General features: G+C 40.9%; 2 protein-coding genes and 1 long non-coding RNA gene across 4 annotated transcripts; 2 read left to right on the top strand and 1 right to left on the bottom strand.

Moving 5' to 3' along the window:
• Positions 1-5530: 5530 nt before the first annotated feature.
• LOC130187818 (uncharacterized) lies at positions 5531-8349 on the top strand. The gene is made up of 2 exons (XR_008830508.1): positions 5531-6484; positions 7894-8349. It is a non-coding gene; the product is annotated as an uncharacterized LOC130187818 (long non-coding RNA).
• A 1838-nt stretch (positions 8350-10187) lies between these two features.
• On the top strand, positions 10188-15840 carry eif2b4 (eukaryotic translation initiation factor 2B, subunit 4 delta). 2 transcript variants are annotated; one of them, XM_056363160.1, is made up of 14 exons: positions 10188-10249; positions 10756-10793; positions 11141-11309; positions 11543-11758; positions 11863-11945; positions 12598-12630; positions 13177-13268; positions 13390-13504; positions 13872-13948; positions 14099-14201; positions 14348-14475; positions 14804-14981; positions 15107-15287; positions 15486-15840. In XM_056363160.1, the coding sequence occupies exons 1-14, from the start codon at positions 10228-10230 to the stop codon at positions 15683-15685; spliced, it is 1635 nt and encodes a 544-aa protein (XP_056219135.1). In that variant the 5' UTR covers positions 10188-10227; the 3' UTR covers positions 15686-15840. The 2 variants fall into 2 exon arrangements, with proteins under 2 accessions (XP_056219135.1, XP_056219136.1); XM_056363161.1 differs by lacking the exon at positions 12598-12630 and having other exon boundaries at positions 10189-10249.
• A 725-nt stretch (positions 15841-16565) lies between these two features.
• atraid (all-trans retinoic acid-induced differentiation factor) lies at positions 16566-19929 on the bottom strand. The gene is made up of 7 exons (XM_056363162.1): positions 19782-19929; positions 19452-19585; positions 18667-18735; positions 18077-18148; positions 17832-17953; positions 17614-17714; positions 16566-17487 (listed from the first exon to the last, which is right to left on the bottom strand). Exons 1-7 carry the CDS (start codon positions 19878-19880, stop codon positions 17383-17385), a joined length of 702 nt encoding a protein of 233 aa, XP_056219137.1. The 5' UTR covers positions 19881-19929; the 3' UTR covers positions 16566-17382.
• Between the last annotated feature and the right edge of the window lie 81 nt (positions 19930-20010).

Genomic DNA, 20010 nt, shown 5'->3' with positions numbered 1-20010 from the left:
CATTGACTGCTTCATACAGCTGCCCATCGTCTTCTCTGAGCCCACACACCGAGGACCGAGCACATGCAACAGAGAGAAAGGAGACAGTAACAAGATCATCAAATGACAAGATACGCAGCAATCGAGCCTGATCGGATTACACAGGAATCTAGTCGTGTTAGTTTAAATGCCAGTTAGCACTGCGTTTCATCTTCAAAATGGGTCTGACACAATAACACAGAGTATTATTGTATCATGAGCAAAATAAGGGCAGAGACAGGGACCTTTTGGCCTCAGTGAGACAGCACACGTCCGAGGGCTGACAGGAAATAAGGAGGTAAAGATTCAGGATGACGCGTAACAACTGTTTGTAAATGGTGTGATCCAGGTCTCAAGTCAAAAATGATTTAACCCTTGACAAAAGCTGCTTGTCATGAGCCTGGCAAAACTGTAAAAATGGAGTGGAGATCATGGACTTGAACTATGGAAAAGGATATATTGTAATTATGATAATAGATATTCATATATAATAGTGTTCCCAGTGTCTAACAAATGGCCCCTGGGTGAAATCAGATTCTGTGACTGCCATGAAATCTGGAACATTTAGTGCAGGATGATTTCTATAGTCTTCATCCATTAACACCTGGATAATTATCTTATCTGTTTAGCAAATGAACAAGTTGTACAGAACAGAGACAACCGTTGATCACCGCTGACTCTTGCTTTAAACATCCTCAGCTGGGCGGCTGATTCAGCTCACCCACCCCCTCGCTCTCTCTGCCCACCATAAGCCCCATCTCTGTTTTATCTCGGTGTCACCGCTGCTGCTGACTGCTGCTGCTGTTGCTGTTGCTGCTGGCTCTCCTGCAGTTGTCATTCCCTTTTGGTGGGAGTCGGGCAGCAGCTGAGTGACGACCCCCACAGGCTCTTGGGTGTCCATAGACTGCTTCCCATTCATTCTTCCACCCGGAGCCACAGTAACGGATCATGTGAAAATGTGTTCCACATACTACCAGCGAAAAGATTTTAATGTGAAGGCACACAAAGCTTTGAGGTTCTGAGTAAAGCTCCTGTGGAACTGTATCAGAAATATATACTGTGTTGATAACATATGATATCAAGCCTGTGTGATTGTTGATGCAGCACTTTACACCACTGTATATATATATATATATATAAATATATATATATTTATATCCTTTGTAATATACAGTAAGGGAGCAAATGTTGTATTGTATACAAGACTTTATTTTATGGTTCCTGTAAACTCAGGAAGGTTCCTGGACAGGACTGAGTAACTGGGTGTTAATTAATGATAATTAAATGCTCTTATTAATTGCAAATTCTAGGGCAGGCCAGGTCAACTGAACATGCAAAGATGTGAAATTTGTCTGCAGTATAAAAACAAAGTTTCAAATAATACATTAATTATTCATGAATATTTACTTGGCTTTAAATGGAGCTGCTCTTTCAAGGAAATTCTTCTGCAGGGCAACAACTGCTTATGAACCCAACCAGTGCCGGAATGTAACTGAGTACATTTGCTCAAGCACTGTACTTCGGTATATCTGTTTTATGCTACTTTATACATCTACTTTTGTGTTTTTCACTTTGCTACATTTAATTGTCAACTACTGTCCCTGGCTGTTTCTCAGATTAAGATTTTTTAACCAAAAACATATGATCATCTTATAAAATCTGATCCAGTGATACGAGTGAAACTCACCAACAGTATAAAGTTGTTGAAACTTGACCAGCCACAATGCTAAAATGTATGCATGGTTGTAATTATAACTCTTTAATATAATATGTAATAAAAATAACTCATGGATGCTTGAAGTACATTTTGCTGATTATATTTTAATACTATTGGTTACATTTTGACTGCAGGACTTTTACGTGTTGTTGGGTATTATTGCAGTATCACTACTTTTACTTAAGTAAAAGATCTGAATCTCTCTTCCACCACTGAAACCAACATTACTTTGTTCTATCCTAGAAACCCCTGAGAATATAACGGAAGGCATTATATGAGCTGATACAGTGAAACATTTGGATTTCCGGTTTACCACCATATTCAGTCCTCAGCAGTGCATTGGATCGGCAGTCTATGTGCACAGGTATTGCACAGGTATTTTGACACACATGTGTATGTGTGCTGTGAGTTAGTTTCCATCCTTTCTACCTGAATGTAACTATCTGATTATTGTATTTTTTTTGTATTATGTTCATGTAGTTTATATAGTGAGATTACGCTCAGCACTTTTTATGTGTATCATCATTGACTGCAGAATTCAGTTTCCTCTATGATGCAAGGCTTCAATGAACCAGTGTTTTATATGAAATGCTCGTACTGCTGTATATTAAAATCATGCTATAAGTGCAAATACAGGCACTTATCATGGGCCTGTGAAGTCCTATGAGAATGTTATTACAATCAGGATCTTACGTAAATAAACTTGATTTATCACGACACTTGAAACAGTCTCTCATGCTGGGTCACGATAGGGCTTCCACGGTAACAGCCGCAACATATGGAGAAAAATCTACAGTCAGCTTTGACCTGGATACTCTGCTGTACGCTGATCCACCACATTGCAGCAGCTCACCTGTCACCCGGTCACTCAGAGGCCGCCTGTCTACTACAACAGGGCCATTTAGGGGGACGCAGGCCCCGGCGTAACACCCAGACTCCTTTTATGTCTTAATTGTTTGACAGGTGAGAAAAGACAGGGATGTGTTTCCTGTTTTAACACCTTTTGGGGCTTCAGTGACAGATCAGAGCCTAATTAGAGTGTGACATTACCTGAGATGAAACATAATATAATCAAAAGTGAGCACCTTTTTGTTTAACTACATAGCCTTCTACTGTGGTGTGACAGAATGAGATCTGACAGAGTGCCTTTTTCTTTATTTTGAGCTCAGACAGACACCACAGAAATAATTTGTTAGATTGCAACCAAACACCTCAAGCTCTTCACTATAAGATCTACACTTTATTATTCAAATCTGTGGCTGCTGCAGTTGTCCGCTCCTGAATCTCCTGAATTCAAAGCATCCGTCCAAATCCTCCTGTCCTCTCAGTGAATCACGGGAGTGAGTTGCCTTCACCTCTCCATCACCTGTTCTCTCTTTTAGCCTAAATGCTGGTGACCTTTGACCTTTCTGCTCCATTGCCTCACCACACGGGACCAGGCTCCTTTGCAACAGCTGTGTCAACCTCAGTCCTGGCAACTGGCGTGCCCAGGGAAGGACAGAGAGTGGCATTAAAGTCAGACCACATAATGAGTTAGCAACATGCAAAGATCTGTTTTTATCTTTGTTGGGATCAAGCAGCTCAGTTTTACTTCTTGCTTTGTTGTTGTAGCATCATTAACCATTCAAACTTTTTATTTGAGCTTTTATTTTCATCTTGTCTCCTGCATGCTGCATAGTTTGCTCATCTCTTTGGTTTGTTATGACTTATAACTTATCTTTCACACACTTGTTAAAACTTCACCTTAAAGACCAACTTAGGAATACATCTTTATGATAGTAAAATATGAAATTTAGACCACGTTTACAGAGATTTGTGAGGTTAACTCTCCACCTCCTGCAGGGTTTCCTCCAAAGTACAGGGGTTAATCTGCGAGGTTGTCCCATCCTGTGCATGTGCAGGACCTGGTCTGGTGTCAGCTGCCAGGTTATTTATACCAATCGATGCCATCCATGCTATCCTCTGTTGAAGAAACTGCTCTGGGGTGAGTCAGTCCAAGTCCTACCTGCTGCCCCGAGGGAAATTATTTCCTTCTGCCAAGAAAAGTTTGTTGTGACATTGGCAATGGGGCAGATGGGTATGACAGAGGGGAACAAAGTGATTAGCAAACGGGGGCCCCAGTATGTGAACACGGGTTAAAAATAACCCATGTTGACCCAGTTTGCAGATAACATGCAACCGGACTGCAGAGCTCCTGTGCGGTCATCTTCACATTTCGGCTTAATTGTTCTTGAAAACTGACACAGTGGATTCATGAAGGAGTGAAATCCTGCTCTGAACCAAACTCCATACACTAGATGAGCATTTTGGGGGGGACATTTGAAATGGACTTCAACCAGACTGATGATTGGAACTCAAATAGAAAAGTGGTTGACAGATTTAAAAAAATAAAATAAATAATTAATCACAGAGTAAGATGAGCTCTTTCACATGATGCATGACACATGATGAAAGAGAAACAGATGATTAGATGAGGCACTTTGGCTGATCAGTGTGTTGGCACATCCTCGGCCTGTGAGCCAGTGTGTGACAGTGATCAGCTGTCCCGTTAAGAGGAACAGCAGGATTATGATTTGTGTCTTAACCATTGTGTCCGGTGCGAAGTGACCAAGAATCCACTCAACAACAAAAGTCATCTGATATTCCTAGCACCCAGATATATCTGGCAAGGCCTTGGCGCATAGCTGACATTAGTGGAAATGTTGCATTTGTGATACTCCCTGGCCCCAGGCCATGGGAAATATTGAACAACTGTCGAATTTAGACAACATCCTGTGGCGGAGAAAAACGGGAGCTACAAAGATGCGATGGGGTTGCTATTTGTGGACGGCGAGTGCCTCGAAAATAGCGAGAGCATTAGGTTTCAGTGTAAGCCCCCATCTCTGAGCTCGAGCTTTCTGTGAATGAGGCCCGGGTTCCTATCACACCCAACCCCAGAGCTGATTTTAGAACACAGGTGTTGACCTTAGTGGAGCGGCTTGTGCTTGCTGCAGAGGAAAATGAACCCCTGAGCTCGGCCCATTTGCCTCTACAGTATTGGTGATCACTGCTTGTCACATAGATGCTTCAAAACACTCATATATGGATCTACACATTCTATATGATCACTTAGAAGATATTAACAGCAAGTACAATGAAAAAAAGTCATATTCTTACTGGCTAGATGGTTGATGACGGCTGATGGAGAAATTGTTATAACACACTGATGACATTGACTCTTACAGCTGATAGATTTTGGACATGTTAACATTTCCTTTTGATTTTTCCCATCCAACAAAAGTAGCTACTAAAACACTCAGTGCTGTTTTATAAGATGGTCACCTTGTGGCCACCGGAGAACGAATAACTTGTTTGTTGGTGCCACTTATTCACACTCCTCACATATCATTAGCTGTGCTTCATAAAAAAAGAGGTTTACATTTCAGTTCATCAATGCATTCACCAGATTTGGAGGACGGTGAAGCGGCAGCCCCACATAGACCATCAGCTCATGTCGTCATTACGTCACGTGAAAGTGACTTGATGTTTTTGAAAACAGTGAGCGTGAATTTTTTCCTAAACTGTAAATGACACAATGAAACTTAAGTGAAGCCCAGAAACCAAACTGGGATGAAATTCAACCTTGGCTTCAGCTGTGACTCATGGCCGGCTGTAACTGCTGTTCTGACTGTAGCCCCAAACCCAATAAAACACGCCCATCATGCAGTTGCTTCCTTGTTTCTCTGTATCCCTCTTTCTCCCTTTTTCTTTTTTTTTTCTCCAAAAAGGAGCCATTGACATTCGGTGTAAAATAGAGGCATGGTGGGGTGGGGGCTGAACAGAGGAACGGCAGGGGTGTAGGGTGTCTCGAGCCCAGTGTGAACAGCTGAGAGGTGTGATTTCACAGGCTGGCTCCCCCCTGTCAGGGCCCTGATTGGGTCGGACAGGAGGCGCAGGAGAGGCCCGGGCTTCTAAAGGACACCAACAGGTGGGAGGCCGCTGTGGAGGGGGGTGCTCCTGGCGGGATAGAAAAGGCCGATCTGCAAGGCCTGTTGTGGGCACAATCCACTGGCCAGATACGGAGGAGGATGGTTGATCGCAGGAGAGCTGAGGTGAAGAGAGGAGAGGAGCAGGGTGGATCTCAGGAAGTGGAGGGATAGTTTGAGATGAGTTTGGGCTTTGATGGGAGGGAAGGGCAGCTCCAGGGACAAGGAGTAAGGTTGGTCTGTGTGTTTTTGTTCCGTGAGAACAGAAAGTCATTTTGGTCATAGTTTTTTTTTTTTTCCATTTAAACTTTTTACAACAAACTGTTGTATAGTGTGTTTTTTGTGGATAAAGTCTCTGTGACAAGGTTTTCTGTAGATTCAGCTTTAGCAGGATTTAAGTCCCTGTACTTCCTTTAAATTCAGCTTCCTTGATTTGCAGCACTGTGTGAGCAAAATCAGGTGTCAAACTAGTTGTTAGATGTTTTTTCTCTGAGTTTTTACGACAGCACAACACGCTCTGGACGAGTCCGACACCTCTGTCAGGTGAGGGGAAGCTGAGGTGTGATACAGGAAAGAATCAGGGAATTTGGGGGGCGGGGGGAAGGGGCATCCTAATGGCCATTTGGTTTGACACAACAGCAGTCAGATTTATCAAAGGAGTCACCACTAGATAGACAGTAAATGTGTAGGAGAGGCTGCCTGAACCCACTGTGGCCTCCAGCTCTACTCCAGCTACTCACCACGAGAAAACCAAGGAGAGGAGACTCAACAGAGATCAAGGAAGGTGAGTAAAACATAAAGATTCTATTCAAGCTCAGTTTAATCTTAAATATGTGCCGTTTTGACATTCATGTTTATCAATTGTGACCTTAAAACAGTTTCGCAAAGGACATTTTTACACAGTTGATGTGATCGACATGACTTGGCATGGCATGATGTTTAGGGAATAGCACAGATTGTGACCTTTGTCTGCTGGAAGTTAGTATTCGCCTCGCCCTCCAGAGTTATTTAAACACAGTTCATCATCATCACATTGGCACTTCCCATCAGAGAGCTGGTATTTGCCGGTCTTACTCCTAAATGTTCTAACACTTGATGTCAGGGTCAAGCAATGCTGTTAATATTTTTCTTTTAGGATTGGAAAGCCGGTACTTTTTGCTCCTACAAGTACGCAACTGTAGGAAAATAAAACACACTCTCAACAAAAATGAAACTTTAGAAATTTTCCCCATCATTTCTTCCATCAAACAAAACTTCTATACTTTCTAAATTTCTTGTGAGTCTGTGGCGCAGATGATCGAAGCCGCCATCATGTGTTCCCCTCTTTCTGTCACAGTTAACCATTGTTAAGCCGGTTGTTCCCGCTACTCTGCATCTGTGACTATGAAAGGGTGCTTTGTGTCCGAGGAGCGGTGAATCCAGTTGTTGCCCCTTGTGAGGACATGCTTCCTTATATCCCCATATTAATACACCACTTATGGAATGTAAGGAAGTGTGTGGTTTCAAGGGGTCATGAACACCAACCACAGTGGGAAGAAGAGACATTTCTGGTTTTAGTTTTTATGTAACTTTTTTTTTTTTCAAGTGAATGACAAGTTATGAAAGATGGATTTAGTGCAATTGTCTGAGCGCGCCTTTGTCTGTTTTATGAGTTGGGAGGGGGGATGTCAGTGTGTGTGTGTGTGTGTGTGTGTGTGTGTGTGTGTGTGTGTGTGTGTGTGCGTGTGTGTGCGTGCGTGTGTGTGAATGTGTGTGTGTGTGTGTGTGTTTCTGGCAAGGCAACAGGTGAAAGGCCTGTTCCCTCTCCTTCAGCTCAGGCACGTGTACAGTTAGCATTACTCCCAGGGCCGCTGATCGGGTCTCAGGGACTTCTTGAAAAATTCCTGCCCTGCCCCAACTGCTGACAGTCAAGGAGGATTGACAGACCACAGCTGTCACCCATTATAGCAACCACAGGACTCTCAAAAAAGGCAGCAGGGAGGGAGGGCGGAGATGTGGTGCTGTCACTGAGGGTGAAGGTTCGCTCCTGTAGGCTGGGTTTGGAAGGAAATAGGGCGATGTCACCGGCTGTCAGGCTTCCCAAACTCCTAAATAGGAGCTTTCTGTTTGGTAACATGGAGACACTCATTTCTATGTTGTAACTGTGCCGGTTATATCAATACTGATGTCCCTTCTCTCTCTCTGTTCCATCAGGTAAGGCTGAAGAGGACACGTTGCCCTGACTGCCTGCAGATGACACCCACCTTCTATTCCTTCTCTTTTCTCCTCTCTCATTTCCTTCTTTTTCTGTGCCCTCTACCCTCGTACCCTTCCCTCTGTCCCCCCCTCTCCTCGCTGCATGCGTCCTCCTGCTCTCTCTTTGCTCTGCCTCTTGCAGCTGAAGCAACACACCTTGCTGTGGCTGGTCAAACGGAACCAAGTCAGGTGTTTCTGTGAGGTTTGGTCCCCTTCAACCAGCTACTGCGTCGTGAATTCAGTCAGCAGACACCAGCGTGGAATCAAAGGCACAGAGGGGTTGGGGTGTAATGCTGCACACTCTGGAGGTGGTAGTCGACAGTTGATTGTGTCTTTTCTTTGGCGGTTTGGTCTCGACTGTCTCCTGTGTGGCACTGTGTGTTTGAAAAAGCAAATAAAAGATTATTGACAACAGACAGTGGTGAATTTAAATGTCTGCGGATTGTGTCAAATTTCAAATCATTTGCAAATTGCAATAATTGTCAAGAACATATTCAGAGAGTCAAATGTCCTTACAAGCAAACTGGACAAGTGTAGGAGATTTTCATCAGAGAATGATACAAAATATGTAACAGGCCTAATTAATATACATTTATGATTCTGGTAATAAAAAGGGGAAAAATACACATAACCTGCTTCAGCAGTAAACAGCTCACTGTTGCTAAAGTCTTTTTCCTTGCATGTTTGATGGATGATTTGTTTAATTGTTTTAAATTTTAATTGTTCAAAGAAGATGTGTGCATTTTTATGATATGCACAGATTATTAGAGATGTATTTAAAACTAACTTAGTGTAAAACAGCTTTTGTCTAATCTAATTATACTATATATTCAAAAAGGGGGGAAAACATTTAGTTGTAAATGTTTGGTCTGATAAAAGCTGCATTGGTAGATATTTTTGCAGTATAATAAATAAGTAAGGTTACAACTACTGACAACAAGCAACAAGCAAGCATAAAAAGTGTGATTTGCTTGTGATGTCATCGATGTCATGCGTGAATAGATTAAACTGAATATCTTGATTCCCTTAAAAATAAATGACTAGGTTAGTTGTTTGTTCATTAATTTTACATTTGTCATATCAGTCTGGAGTCTGACAGTGTACATCGATACCAGTCCAGAGAATTCAGAACCATGGACAGCACCCATGATTCCCACTATAACAATAATTACGTTCAGTGATCTTTTGTGATTTTGCCAGTAACGCACCACAGGAATACTCCATATAACGAAACTGCCCTGCAGCTGTAAAAGTCCCAGCTTTTATTCCTATATTACACACCCATTTTCATCACCCAACCGTGTGTCCTTGAAAAATGCAGTGGACCTCTGCACACTCGCTCACACATTATAAAGTGAGTTGCTAACAGAAAAATCCTTTAAATAAGTGATGCTTCCATTGTTACTTAACGATATAATAAACTGCATGATGTGTTATTAGAGTTTCAAAATTGTGATCATGAAAAAAGAAAGATTGACAGCATATTTTGTATGGATCCATTTTCTCTTAGATGTATGACATTGCAAAAAAAGATTGACGTTCACAATTTTAAGTATCTAGGCTGAAGGGGTGGTTGTACAGTAATTACAAAACTTGCAGTGCATAAAGATTCAACCATCAGGACCAAAGGGTCCTTCTTAGAATAAAATAAAGATTTAAGATTTAACTTTATGATCATTTTGCAGGATGTAGTTTCTGCTGCTGTTGAACTATATTACATTATACATAGAGATGTTCTCCTCTCATTGCTATAAATTGGGTGGACATATAATAGAAACACCCATCCATGTGACACAATACAATTTAACAGCACCACAAACCACAACCTTGAAAATGATAAAACACTTAAATCAACACCTATTTAAAACAGTTTCAACACATGGTGAACATTATAATCTTCATGAAGGTAGGAAATATTGCAGCACTGTTGTATTAGACTGCATTAGTTTTAGCTGGGTTTACCTGATAAACTGCTGACTAGGCACTATAGATGAGTTAGTAAAATATGAAATAAATGTGAGTAAAACTGTAAGAAAGTGTCTGTCCTTGGTGGGTAGAGAGCTGTTGGGGAATGTTTTATTTTTAATTTTTTATATTTTATAAGCAAGAGAAGCATTAATGATGAGCAATCAATTGAAAGCTAGGCTACTTACAGTATATACTTGGAGCAAATAACTAAACACCACTGGAGTAGAGGATAGGGCAGCACTACGTTTCTCCACGAGGGGGCGATATAATTTGTTGCAGCTGTAGTTCCTGCAGGAGTAGAGGAAGCGAAGCGGCGTCGTAAACATGGCTGACAGTGGAGTGACAGGTGAGTTTGGGAACGAGTAACATCTGGACTTTATATCTGTTTCCAGATATTTTGGTTATTTTACTGTGGGCGCAGCAACAGAATATCTTGCACTTATAATTCGTGTTTTGTGGTCTTTGGTTTCGGCTCCTAGCAAAGCAGACCTTCCAAATGCTAGCAGTGCTAACGTTAGCGTTGCACGCTAAACAGTGCAGTTTAACGTCAGACATCCTAATGTTATTGCATCATCTTTTCGAATAGTTTTTAAATGAACAAAATAATCATAAGAAGGCCGGTTTAAGTTGTAACTCTGCTGTGAAGATGATGGTAGCAAACCAGTTTGGTGACTGGTGTCGTTAGCCCGATGTAAACCCAGTCAGCTCAGTGACATACAGGCAGCTAACAGCGTCACCATATCTGAGGGAGCCAAAGCTAGGTACAGGCTGGTCCTCTCATCCGTTCCTGTTACCAACAAAGTGTGCATTAAACTGATGTAACCATATGATCACCTGTTGATTGTTTCACAGATGGACCTGAAAAGAAGGGTGAAATTGAACGAGCAAAGGTTAGTGTTGGTCTTTTCTTGGATTTTGTCTTACCTTCATATTAACTTACATATCGTCACCTTCCTAAAATAATGGCCTAAGTCATGTTTTGACAAAAATGTTTTTTTTGCCTAAATCACCCCCTCATGATGCTGGCCACCTCTGGTAAAATCGCCTGAATCCTCAGTTGAGGGGAACATGCAATTCTACCCCCGGTTGTATAATGGCCTATGTCAAAAGTGTGACTCTTTTGTTGAGTTTTTTGTGTTTCCTGAAAAACCTGAAAAAATGACTTAGGCCATTATTTTAAGAGGGTGTCGATATATGACCTAATTGTACAGTTTTCTTTGACTCTATCACTTGACAGGTTGAAGGCAAAGAAATGACCAAGGAGGAGAAGCAACGGCTGAGGAAAGAGAAGAAACAGCATAAGAAAAACAAAGAGAAAAAAGATGACAAGGCTTCACAGGAAAGTGAGAAAGAGAAGAAGTCTCTCAGTTCAGCTGCTCCAGCATCCCAGCCTCCAACACAGAAAGGTGCATATGATATGGGCAGGATACAGCACCGTTTGGACACTTATTAGAGCTGTAGGAGATGTGCTGCATTGAAATTTGTCATATAAGGCACATTCATTTTCTACTTGTTGATTAATAAATAACGTTGATCACTTTTACGATTTTAGTAAAGGAAATTTTCTTCCTGTTGGTGATCCATATTGCCATTAATCTTAACACTGACACCTTTGTCTGGCTTTCTGTGTCTCCTCCAGCTCCTTCAGCAGTGCCTGCTTCCGCACCAGTCCCCGTGCCTGCCTCAGAATCTCCTGCCCCGCCAGACAAGCCCACTAAGAGTAAAGCAGAGCTAAAAGCGGAGAGGCGAGCTCGACAAGAGGCTGAGAGGGCATCTAAACAGGGCAAGAAGGGAGAGGCGGGTCAGCAGGCTACCACGGCCAAAGCCAAAGCACCACCCAATGAGCTGCAGCCAGGTACTGTATCAGCTAGGAGGTCAGCCCCAGCAGTGACAGTTCAGACAAGCTGAAAGTACATGTTATATACTGAGGAGAAAGTCTAACTTTTTATTTATTTTCAGTGGTAAAGAGGCTCCCAGAGCACATCCAAGTGGACAACCCAGATGTTTTAAAGAAATTGGCCAAGAAGTTGGAAAGACAACAGGTTAGCCACTTTTTCTTGTCTTTAATCATGGAAGAATGCTTGGTCTGAGTCAGGACAGCTTGCCTTGACATGATAGCCACACTTTTTGAACACCCCTGTGTGTTTGTGAATTTTTGTCTTGTGCACATTAAATGTAAATTCACTATTAACAACTTGAAACTATAAAATACACATAAGAAATAGATATAAATGAACTGCATGTTTGTGACTCTTTGTCTTACTGGAAATGACTAAAGCTAAGTAGGAACTGCTTGGATCTTGATTGTTGTAATCAGGCAGGTAGCAAATAATATATCACATAATGTGTAATTTGTAGTAAGGCAAGCACTCGGAGGAAAGAAAGATGTCTCGGCCTAAAAGGCGTAAGACATAATTAAAATATGATGGTGATCAGGAAGCTCTCTGCCATTTCCACTTACCCTCGGTCATTTCCTGCAAAATGAAAGTCGCAATCATTTCTGAGTTAACTTAAACAAATAACTTTGTCATAACATATTGTCTAATGTTAAAGTATTTACAACAAGGACAGGTCTCAACATGTAACCAACACTTCTAAAACCGTTGTGGCAGTATATTAATCATGTTTTGTCATTCACTGCAAGCTCACATAACCATCATAACTGCATGTGATTGTGCGTAAAATTTCTTTCAGACACCAGGGTACAATGCTGCTACAAAGGTCAAGGTCTGACTTTCTTGAATGTGTGCCATTGACATTCGTCTCATTGTGTTTTGTTTGCTACCCTGTAACTGTCGTTGTTTTCCAACGCCGCTCATGAATTGAAAAGTTAGGGATGCAGACTTGCTGTTTGGTCCGTTTGGACAGAGGTGGTATTTCTGTGTGATGTGTTTGTTTGGGAAGTTGTTGAGAACTTGTTTTATTGTTTCTTATTTGTGCTCTGTGCTCACTTACAACACTCGGCTGTTTGCTGTGCAGGTCTTTGGTTGTAATCCATACTGCTTTTCTGTTTGTGTTTGGAGAGTATTTACAACAAAATCATACATAATGGAAGTTAAACATGAACAGGTCTCTGTCAATATAATTTGATTGTAGCCTTTCAAATTGATCTCCAGTAGTAAATGTAGTTTCTCTCTGTGGTCCAGAGACTTACCCGTTTATTGAATTATGCCGAGGCTGTGCTGTGACTGTGTGTTAACATCACTATCTCAATTTGTAACCCCTGAACTGCTGGAAATTGATGGCTTTCAATTGTAATGTGCTTTATTTCAGATCCCACTCCGGTCAGACTACGGCTACAAAGTCAGTCTGTTTTCTCACCTTCACCAGTACAGCCGCAAAGCCCCTCTAACACAGCAACTCAGGTAAGCTGACTATATGCAGGAGCATTGTCTGGGAAAGGTTTGATGAACGTAGCGCAGTTGAGGTGTATTAGATAATACCCTCATCCTTAAACTCGCTACTGACTTTGTTTTTCTGCTGCAGCATTCCCTCCACGGTCATTCACCCTGCTATTGTTCGACTGGGTCTCCAGTATTCACAGGGCATTGTGGCAGGATCCAACGCTCGCTCTGTAGCCCTGCTGCATGCCTTCAAACAGGTACAGCCCCGAAGAACGTAGACCATTCATTCTGAGTGCTTTACAGTCTCATCTCAGCAGCAACAAACACATTCATCTGTATCACTGTATTGTATTTTTTTTTGTATTTGGCTCTGCTTCTAATCATGTACAGTGAAAGTGCAAGATGTCAAAAGATATTGGAGACATTGTCAGTTTTTCAGTTTTCAGTTCCTGTTCAGCTTTATTTTATTTTAGAAATAAAGGAAGTGTGCTTTTAACAGCGAGCATAAAATAATTACAAACGTCTGTACCAATACAAGGGTGCATCCAACATGTACTAGTGATGTGCATGTCAAATACCTTGAATAATATGAATAACTTTCACATGTACTGTTTTTATCCTCAGGTAATAAGGGACTATACTACACCTCCAAATGAGGAGCTATCTAGAGACTTGGTCAACAAGCTGAAACCTTATATCAGGTACAAACATGAAGTTACTGCTTAACATGGAGGTATTTCTTATCTTCTTTCTGTTTTGACAACTCATATCTTAAATCAAGTGAAACAAACTCCGGTTATAACTCACGTCTCTGCATGTCCAACTTTTTTTTTTTCTTATTTTTCTTGCAGTTTTTTAAATCAATGTCGCCCTCTGTCAGCCAGCATGGGTAACGCAATCAAATACATCAAGAAGGAGATCTCCAATATTCCTAGTCAATGCAAAGAAGAAGAGGTTATTTTCACATTTGTTTTTTCTCATAATTTAGCCTGAAAACACGATGCAGCTCACATTGACAGAGTAAACTAGATGTTACACGTTTTCAGTTTTTGTCCTCATGTTCTCTCTCTCTCTCTCTCTCTCTCTCTCTCTCTGTGTAGGCAAAGACCAAATTGCTTAACTGTATCGAGTGCTACATTAATGAGAAGATCGTTCTTGCTGCTAAAGCTATTGCCAAGTACTCCATAGAGAAGATCAGTGATGGAGACGTCATCCTAGTTTATGGATGGTAAGCCTTTTTATAGCTGACATGGGAAGGGGAAAAAAATCATGTTTTGTTTTGTTGTCATAACTGTGTGTGTTCTTAGTCTCATTAAACCTAGTTTCGTTAAACCTCTGGTTGCTCGTTACTTAGTATTGCTTAATTGTTTGTCATGATAAAGAAATGCAACACTTATGTATCCAGAGACAAATCTTTTTTTAAACGACTTTTTTTAAACTCGTGATGTTTTCTCTTCCCTGTTTTAATCCGTCTTCAACTCCCTCCTTCCTTCCACATTCTTGTCCAACTTTACCACATCTCATTTTCATCTCTGCGCTCACCTCCCTCTGGTCAGCTCGTCACTGGTGAACCACATCCTGTGCGAGGCCTTCGAGAAAGGCAGGAAGTTCCGCGTGATCGTGGTGGACAGCAGGCCTCGGCTGGAGGGCAGGGAGGCCCTGAGGCGTCTGGTCCAGAGAGGTATCAGCTGCACCTACGTCCTTATCTCGGCTGTCTCTTACATCCTTCCAGAGGTAAACATGAAACCGTAGCACTCTGAGCAAGTCACTGATATTGATTTATTAAAGCAGTTCATCGCCCATGGAGTGGCCAAAGCTTTTTTTGCTTAAGCACATTGAGCTTCTTCATTCTGTCGTAGGTATCGAAGGTGTTCCTTGGCGCTCACGCTCTGCTGGCCAACGGTTACGTCATGTCTCGGGTGGGGACATCACAGATAGCTCTGGTGGCCAAAGCCTTTAACGTGCCTGTGCTGGTGTGTTGTGAGACCTACAAGTTTTGTGAGAGGGTGCAGACAGATTCTTTCGTGTCCAATGAACTCGGTATGGAAACCATTCTGTGGCGTATTACATTTGTTAAACTGTTACATAAAAAACTGCCTGTTTCTTGGAAATGATTAGAATTTTCATCACTTCAGTTCAAATGCTGCTTTTGTTCCTTCTGTATTCCTATAAATTCCAACCAGACATTAGATGGGGCTGTCAGACTCATCACTTTGTCATCATCTGTCCTTTTTCTAGATGACCCCGATGACCTCATTGTGACCCGTAAAGGAACGACTCAGCTGGAGGACTGGCAGCAAGTGGACTCTCTCGGCCTGCTTAACCTGGTGTATGACGTGACGCCGCCTGACTTCGTGGACCTGGTCATCACCGATCTGGGAATGATCCCGTGCACCTCGGTCCCCGTGGTGCTGCGAGTCAAAAACGTGGACCAGTGAACGATCTCCATCTCACGTCAGTCTTAGCCAAGAGGCTGTTTCTCTGCGGTTTGAAGGGGGAGGGGTTTGTGTGCATGGATGCTTGCACACAACACAAAATATCGTGCTTTTAGCATGCAATAAATATATATCTGAAATGGCATAAGCTTTTTAAACAGAGTCCATGTGTGTCTTTGTGGTAGCATGAGATTTTTTCTCAGGCTGATGGGACAAGAAGGCTAGTTGTCTTTTAACGTTGGGGAAAAGGCAAGATGTTATATGAGATCCATGCTATGAACTATTTTTTTACAACAGAACATTTAATTGCCAGTATTTAGAGCAGAACAAATTCCCCCATGGTTCACAACACGTTCTGGTTGTCAACCACAGCATGCAATTTTAAACTAGTCATAAATGGTTCTCTAATTACAGTTGGATCGGCAGTATCTCTGAGGAACTTTATGGCTGCACTAAGTTCTGCAGACTAGTTTTTAATGACTTGATCAACAGGATAACAGGATAAGAGAGAGTAAGACGAACCAGGTTTGGCAAAGGAACTCGGATCGTTTATTGTTCTGTCCAACTCAAGGGAAAGTGAAAGATTGAAAAAGCAACATTTCCTGCACACCGCTTGTTTCTTTACAGGATCATTTTAGTTATTGCAGTGTTCAACTTTCATTTTATAAACACACTGTATGGACATTCAGACATTTAAGACTTACTGAAGTTGTGACCTGGCCTTGTATTTATTAACCATATATATTCTCCTTCATTAGTGACAAAGCAGGTGTTTGCCAGTTAGCTGAACTTAAATTTCCAGTTTACAAAAACTTAAATATAGAATTGCTTTATACTATATATGCATAAGAGCATAGTGGTAGCTTAAGAGAAGAAGCAGATGTACTGTTTTAAAATCTTTAATGGAACCCTGAATCTTATTGGGAAGAAGCATTGTAAGTACTCACCTATCAACGTCAAGACATTACTACATGTGACTTATGAACAAATAATTCAATGACAAGGACACACATTTTATGAGATACCGGAGTTTAACTCAACAATAAGTACACAACATTGAAACATGTCAGATGTGGTCACAGCAAGTAACAGCTAAATAACACTAGGAGATTAACTCAATGCCTCACTTTGTAATACATAAAAACTAAACTTGATATTTCAATGGTTTACATGATTCATGTTGTGGACCTGGCTTGTTTTTTTTTTCTCTGAGTAAAGTATGTGTTCAACATGCAGTAAATAGTCATTCTACAACTCCCCTCATATATGCATTAGGATATGTAGTACCATAGTGTAAACTCAGTCAGTAAATGTTTGGCACAATTAACAGCAAGCAAAGGTTCAGGATTTTAACACAGCCTCTTCATTAATAACCCGTGTCAGTCAACTGTACTTAATTAAGCTGTAAATAGTGGTCATTTTTGACAAAAATTTAGAAAAAGTAATTAAAACTTGGGGAAAATCCTTTCTCAAAAATTGCACAAATGATTCAGTAATAAAACAGTCAAATGTCAGACTTAGAAATTCCCCTAAGTAAAACAGCTGCCCCAGAAAGGTGTAAAATTAAATAAATTTTAGTCTAAAAGCAGCCTGGGATCGCCTCAGACTTTGTGTCAGCATATTTCCCTTTATGAATTGTCAGTTTCAGCTCAGTAGATCATTGCAGGTAAAGATAAAAACCAGACCAATGCAGTTCAGCCTCAGAGGGATTTGGCCTTACGTCTCTGGGTGACCCACAGTAGGAGGGAGATCACGACTGTAGATGCTCCGAGAGGCCCAAACACCTGAAGAGCTGGGAACTTCCCCTATTGACAATGTTACCAAACGCATAACTTAAGATAATCAAGAGATTCAAGTGCACCAGTGTTCAACTTGGATATAAGATGGATAATAACATGAATGATTCAGATAAAGCTGCTTGCAGAACTGACCTCCCGAAGACACTTGTATCCATGGTAGTTGTCAGCACAGCTGCACTCAAAGCTGCCGGGACCATAGGGGGCGCAGAGGGAGTTCTCCGGGCAGTTCATGGCTGAGGATTGTCAGTTATGAGATGAACAGATGTCCCGTATTACAAGAACGCTACTGCAGTGTGAGATTTTTTTTTTTTTGTCTCGTCACAATGGAAGATTATCAGATGGGAACTTACACGGCTGTCCGGTCTGGTTGCACACGTTTTTCTGTCCTTCACAAATACGATTTCCATCTTTGACCTCCACCTTTGACCAAGACGTGTTGCCTCCTGGACAAACTACGTCTTCTGGCAAAATCCTAAAGAGACACGCAATTTGAGTTATAAAGGAATAGAACTAACTTTATACTCATCAGCACTTTATACTAACTTTATTCTCATGAGCAGCTGTCGTACTTCACTTTTTGCAACTATATACTTACATGTAATTTAACTCAACAAATCCTTGAAATGCTGTGTCATTGATGTTGACAATGGGATTATGCGAGAGGTCTCTGAAAAAAAAAAAGATAAAGTAAAATACTTTTGAAGGCAAATACAAATGGTTCCATATGGACAAATTAAAAAATCAATAAGACTTTGTGGGGGACAAATTTTTCTTAGCGCTAATGATATCATTCTCTTCAAAGTGAAGAGTCTTAGTCTTTGCCAATAGAAAAGATGAAAGTTTTTATTTGCTGCAGAAATTGAAACTTTCCCAAACTGCTGCTGCCTAAGAATGTTCTTAACAACACTAAGATCATTCTGAGGAATCACCAACATGTGGGACGGACTGTACCTATTCCTGGTGCAGAAGTGCAGAGGTCTACAACAGTTTTATCATGTGGTACACGCCCATTTGATCATGCAGAATCAACATGCACAGTAGTGATGAGCACAGTTCTGCTGCTTTTTTGCCTTAAAAATACCCTCAGTCACTGAAGAAGAATCCAGGCTGGGTGATCATTATTTTGTGTGCCCACTATGCTTTATGATGTTTAAATTGGTATGAAATTTTATTAACTGTACATACATCATTAACGCTGTTGATGCCTCATGAAGATCCTCAAGGTGAGTTAGTGAACAGTTGGATAGATCCAACCTAATACAAACAAATAAAAAAAAAACATTGTGAAAATCTTACTGAAGTTGCAAAAGCCTGTGTTGTAATTGGTGTCAGACAGGGACAATGACTACGAAGTTGCACTGGCAACATAGAATACACAACATAGAAGTCTGTTAATACACAAATTGATTACAAATCAGAAAAAAGTTTTTCTCAACCCAAAAACACTATGTCTTACTTTCATTGACCCGGACCCTACAAATCCTCTTATAAAAGAAATGAGGTTCTAATGAAGACCGACCAAACCACATGCATACTCTCCAATGGTAATAACAATGTAATGGTGGTATAGCAAAATAAAATGGATTGCAAAAAGTTGCCAAATAAGGTTGCACTTTTGCATTACTCTTTTATGTTTTGTGACAAAGACAAACAAATACAAGCACGGACACCAAGAAATAGATAAGGATATGAATACAAAAAAAAAAAAAATTAAATAAAATAACCACTTAAAATCAAGAAAAAATACAAAAAAAATGTATTTCCTAATTACTTGTATTTTCGTCGTTTTTAAACTTCATATGATTATTTACCTTTCTGTAACTTATTTATTCATTTATATATGTATTTATTATTGCTCTGTACAGTGTTTGTTAACCTTACTACATCTCGTTATCCGCGGGACACTTATAGCTCATAACTTATAACTTGTGTTTCCGATATACACCCTGAAGGCAACATTGAAGTCCTACCCGATGATGTGTTCAGGGTCAGTTGTGTTGTCATTTCTGAAGCAGCAGCGCCCGTCTATCCGTCCAGCGGATGCGGAGCAGAATTCGCCCACAGTGGTGCCATTTATAACAGCCCCGCTGCAGAGCTTACATACCTGTGATTACGAATAATTACGAAGATAAATAAGGTTGTAAACAACAACATTTCCAGTCATCTAGCGTTTATATGACACCTACGGCTACTTTACATTCACCAAAACATTGTGTTTATTAGCAATATGTCCGTATACTGCGTCATTTATTTATGCTCGTTAAGACTACAGCTGTTACACTGACAAATCCCAGTCTTACCTGCAGCTCAGTCAGCAGATAACTCGTGTTAAAACATAAATTAAAGATCAAAATAAGAACCACAGGTTCCAGCTGGCTGTGTCCAGCTTTCATTTTCATCGACTGAAGTCATATGATCGTACTGTAGTGGACATGTGACAGGAAGCTGGTCCAACACTTCATCCAGAAGTCTAATTTAATTTTGCGCTGCAATTACGCATACAACAAATTTGGGAAGATTTAATGTAAT

The sequence above is a fragment of the Seriola aureovittata genome, chromosome 19, assembly GCF_021018895.1.
Source record: "Seriola aureovittata isolate HTS-2021-v1 ecotype China chromosome 19, ASM2101889v1, whole genome shotgun sequence".
NCBI lineage: Eukaryota > Metazoa > Chordata > Actinopteri > Carangiformes > Carangidae > Seriola > Seriola aureovittata.
The sequence above is the reverse complement of the archived record's forward strand: the minus strand, read 5'-3'. Positions and strand labels throughout refer to the sequence as shown.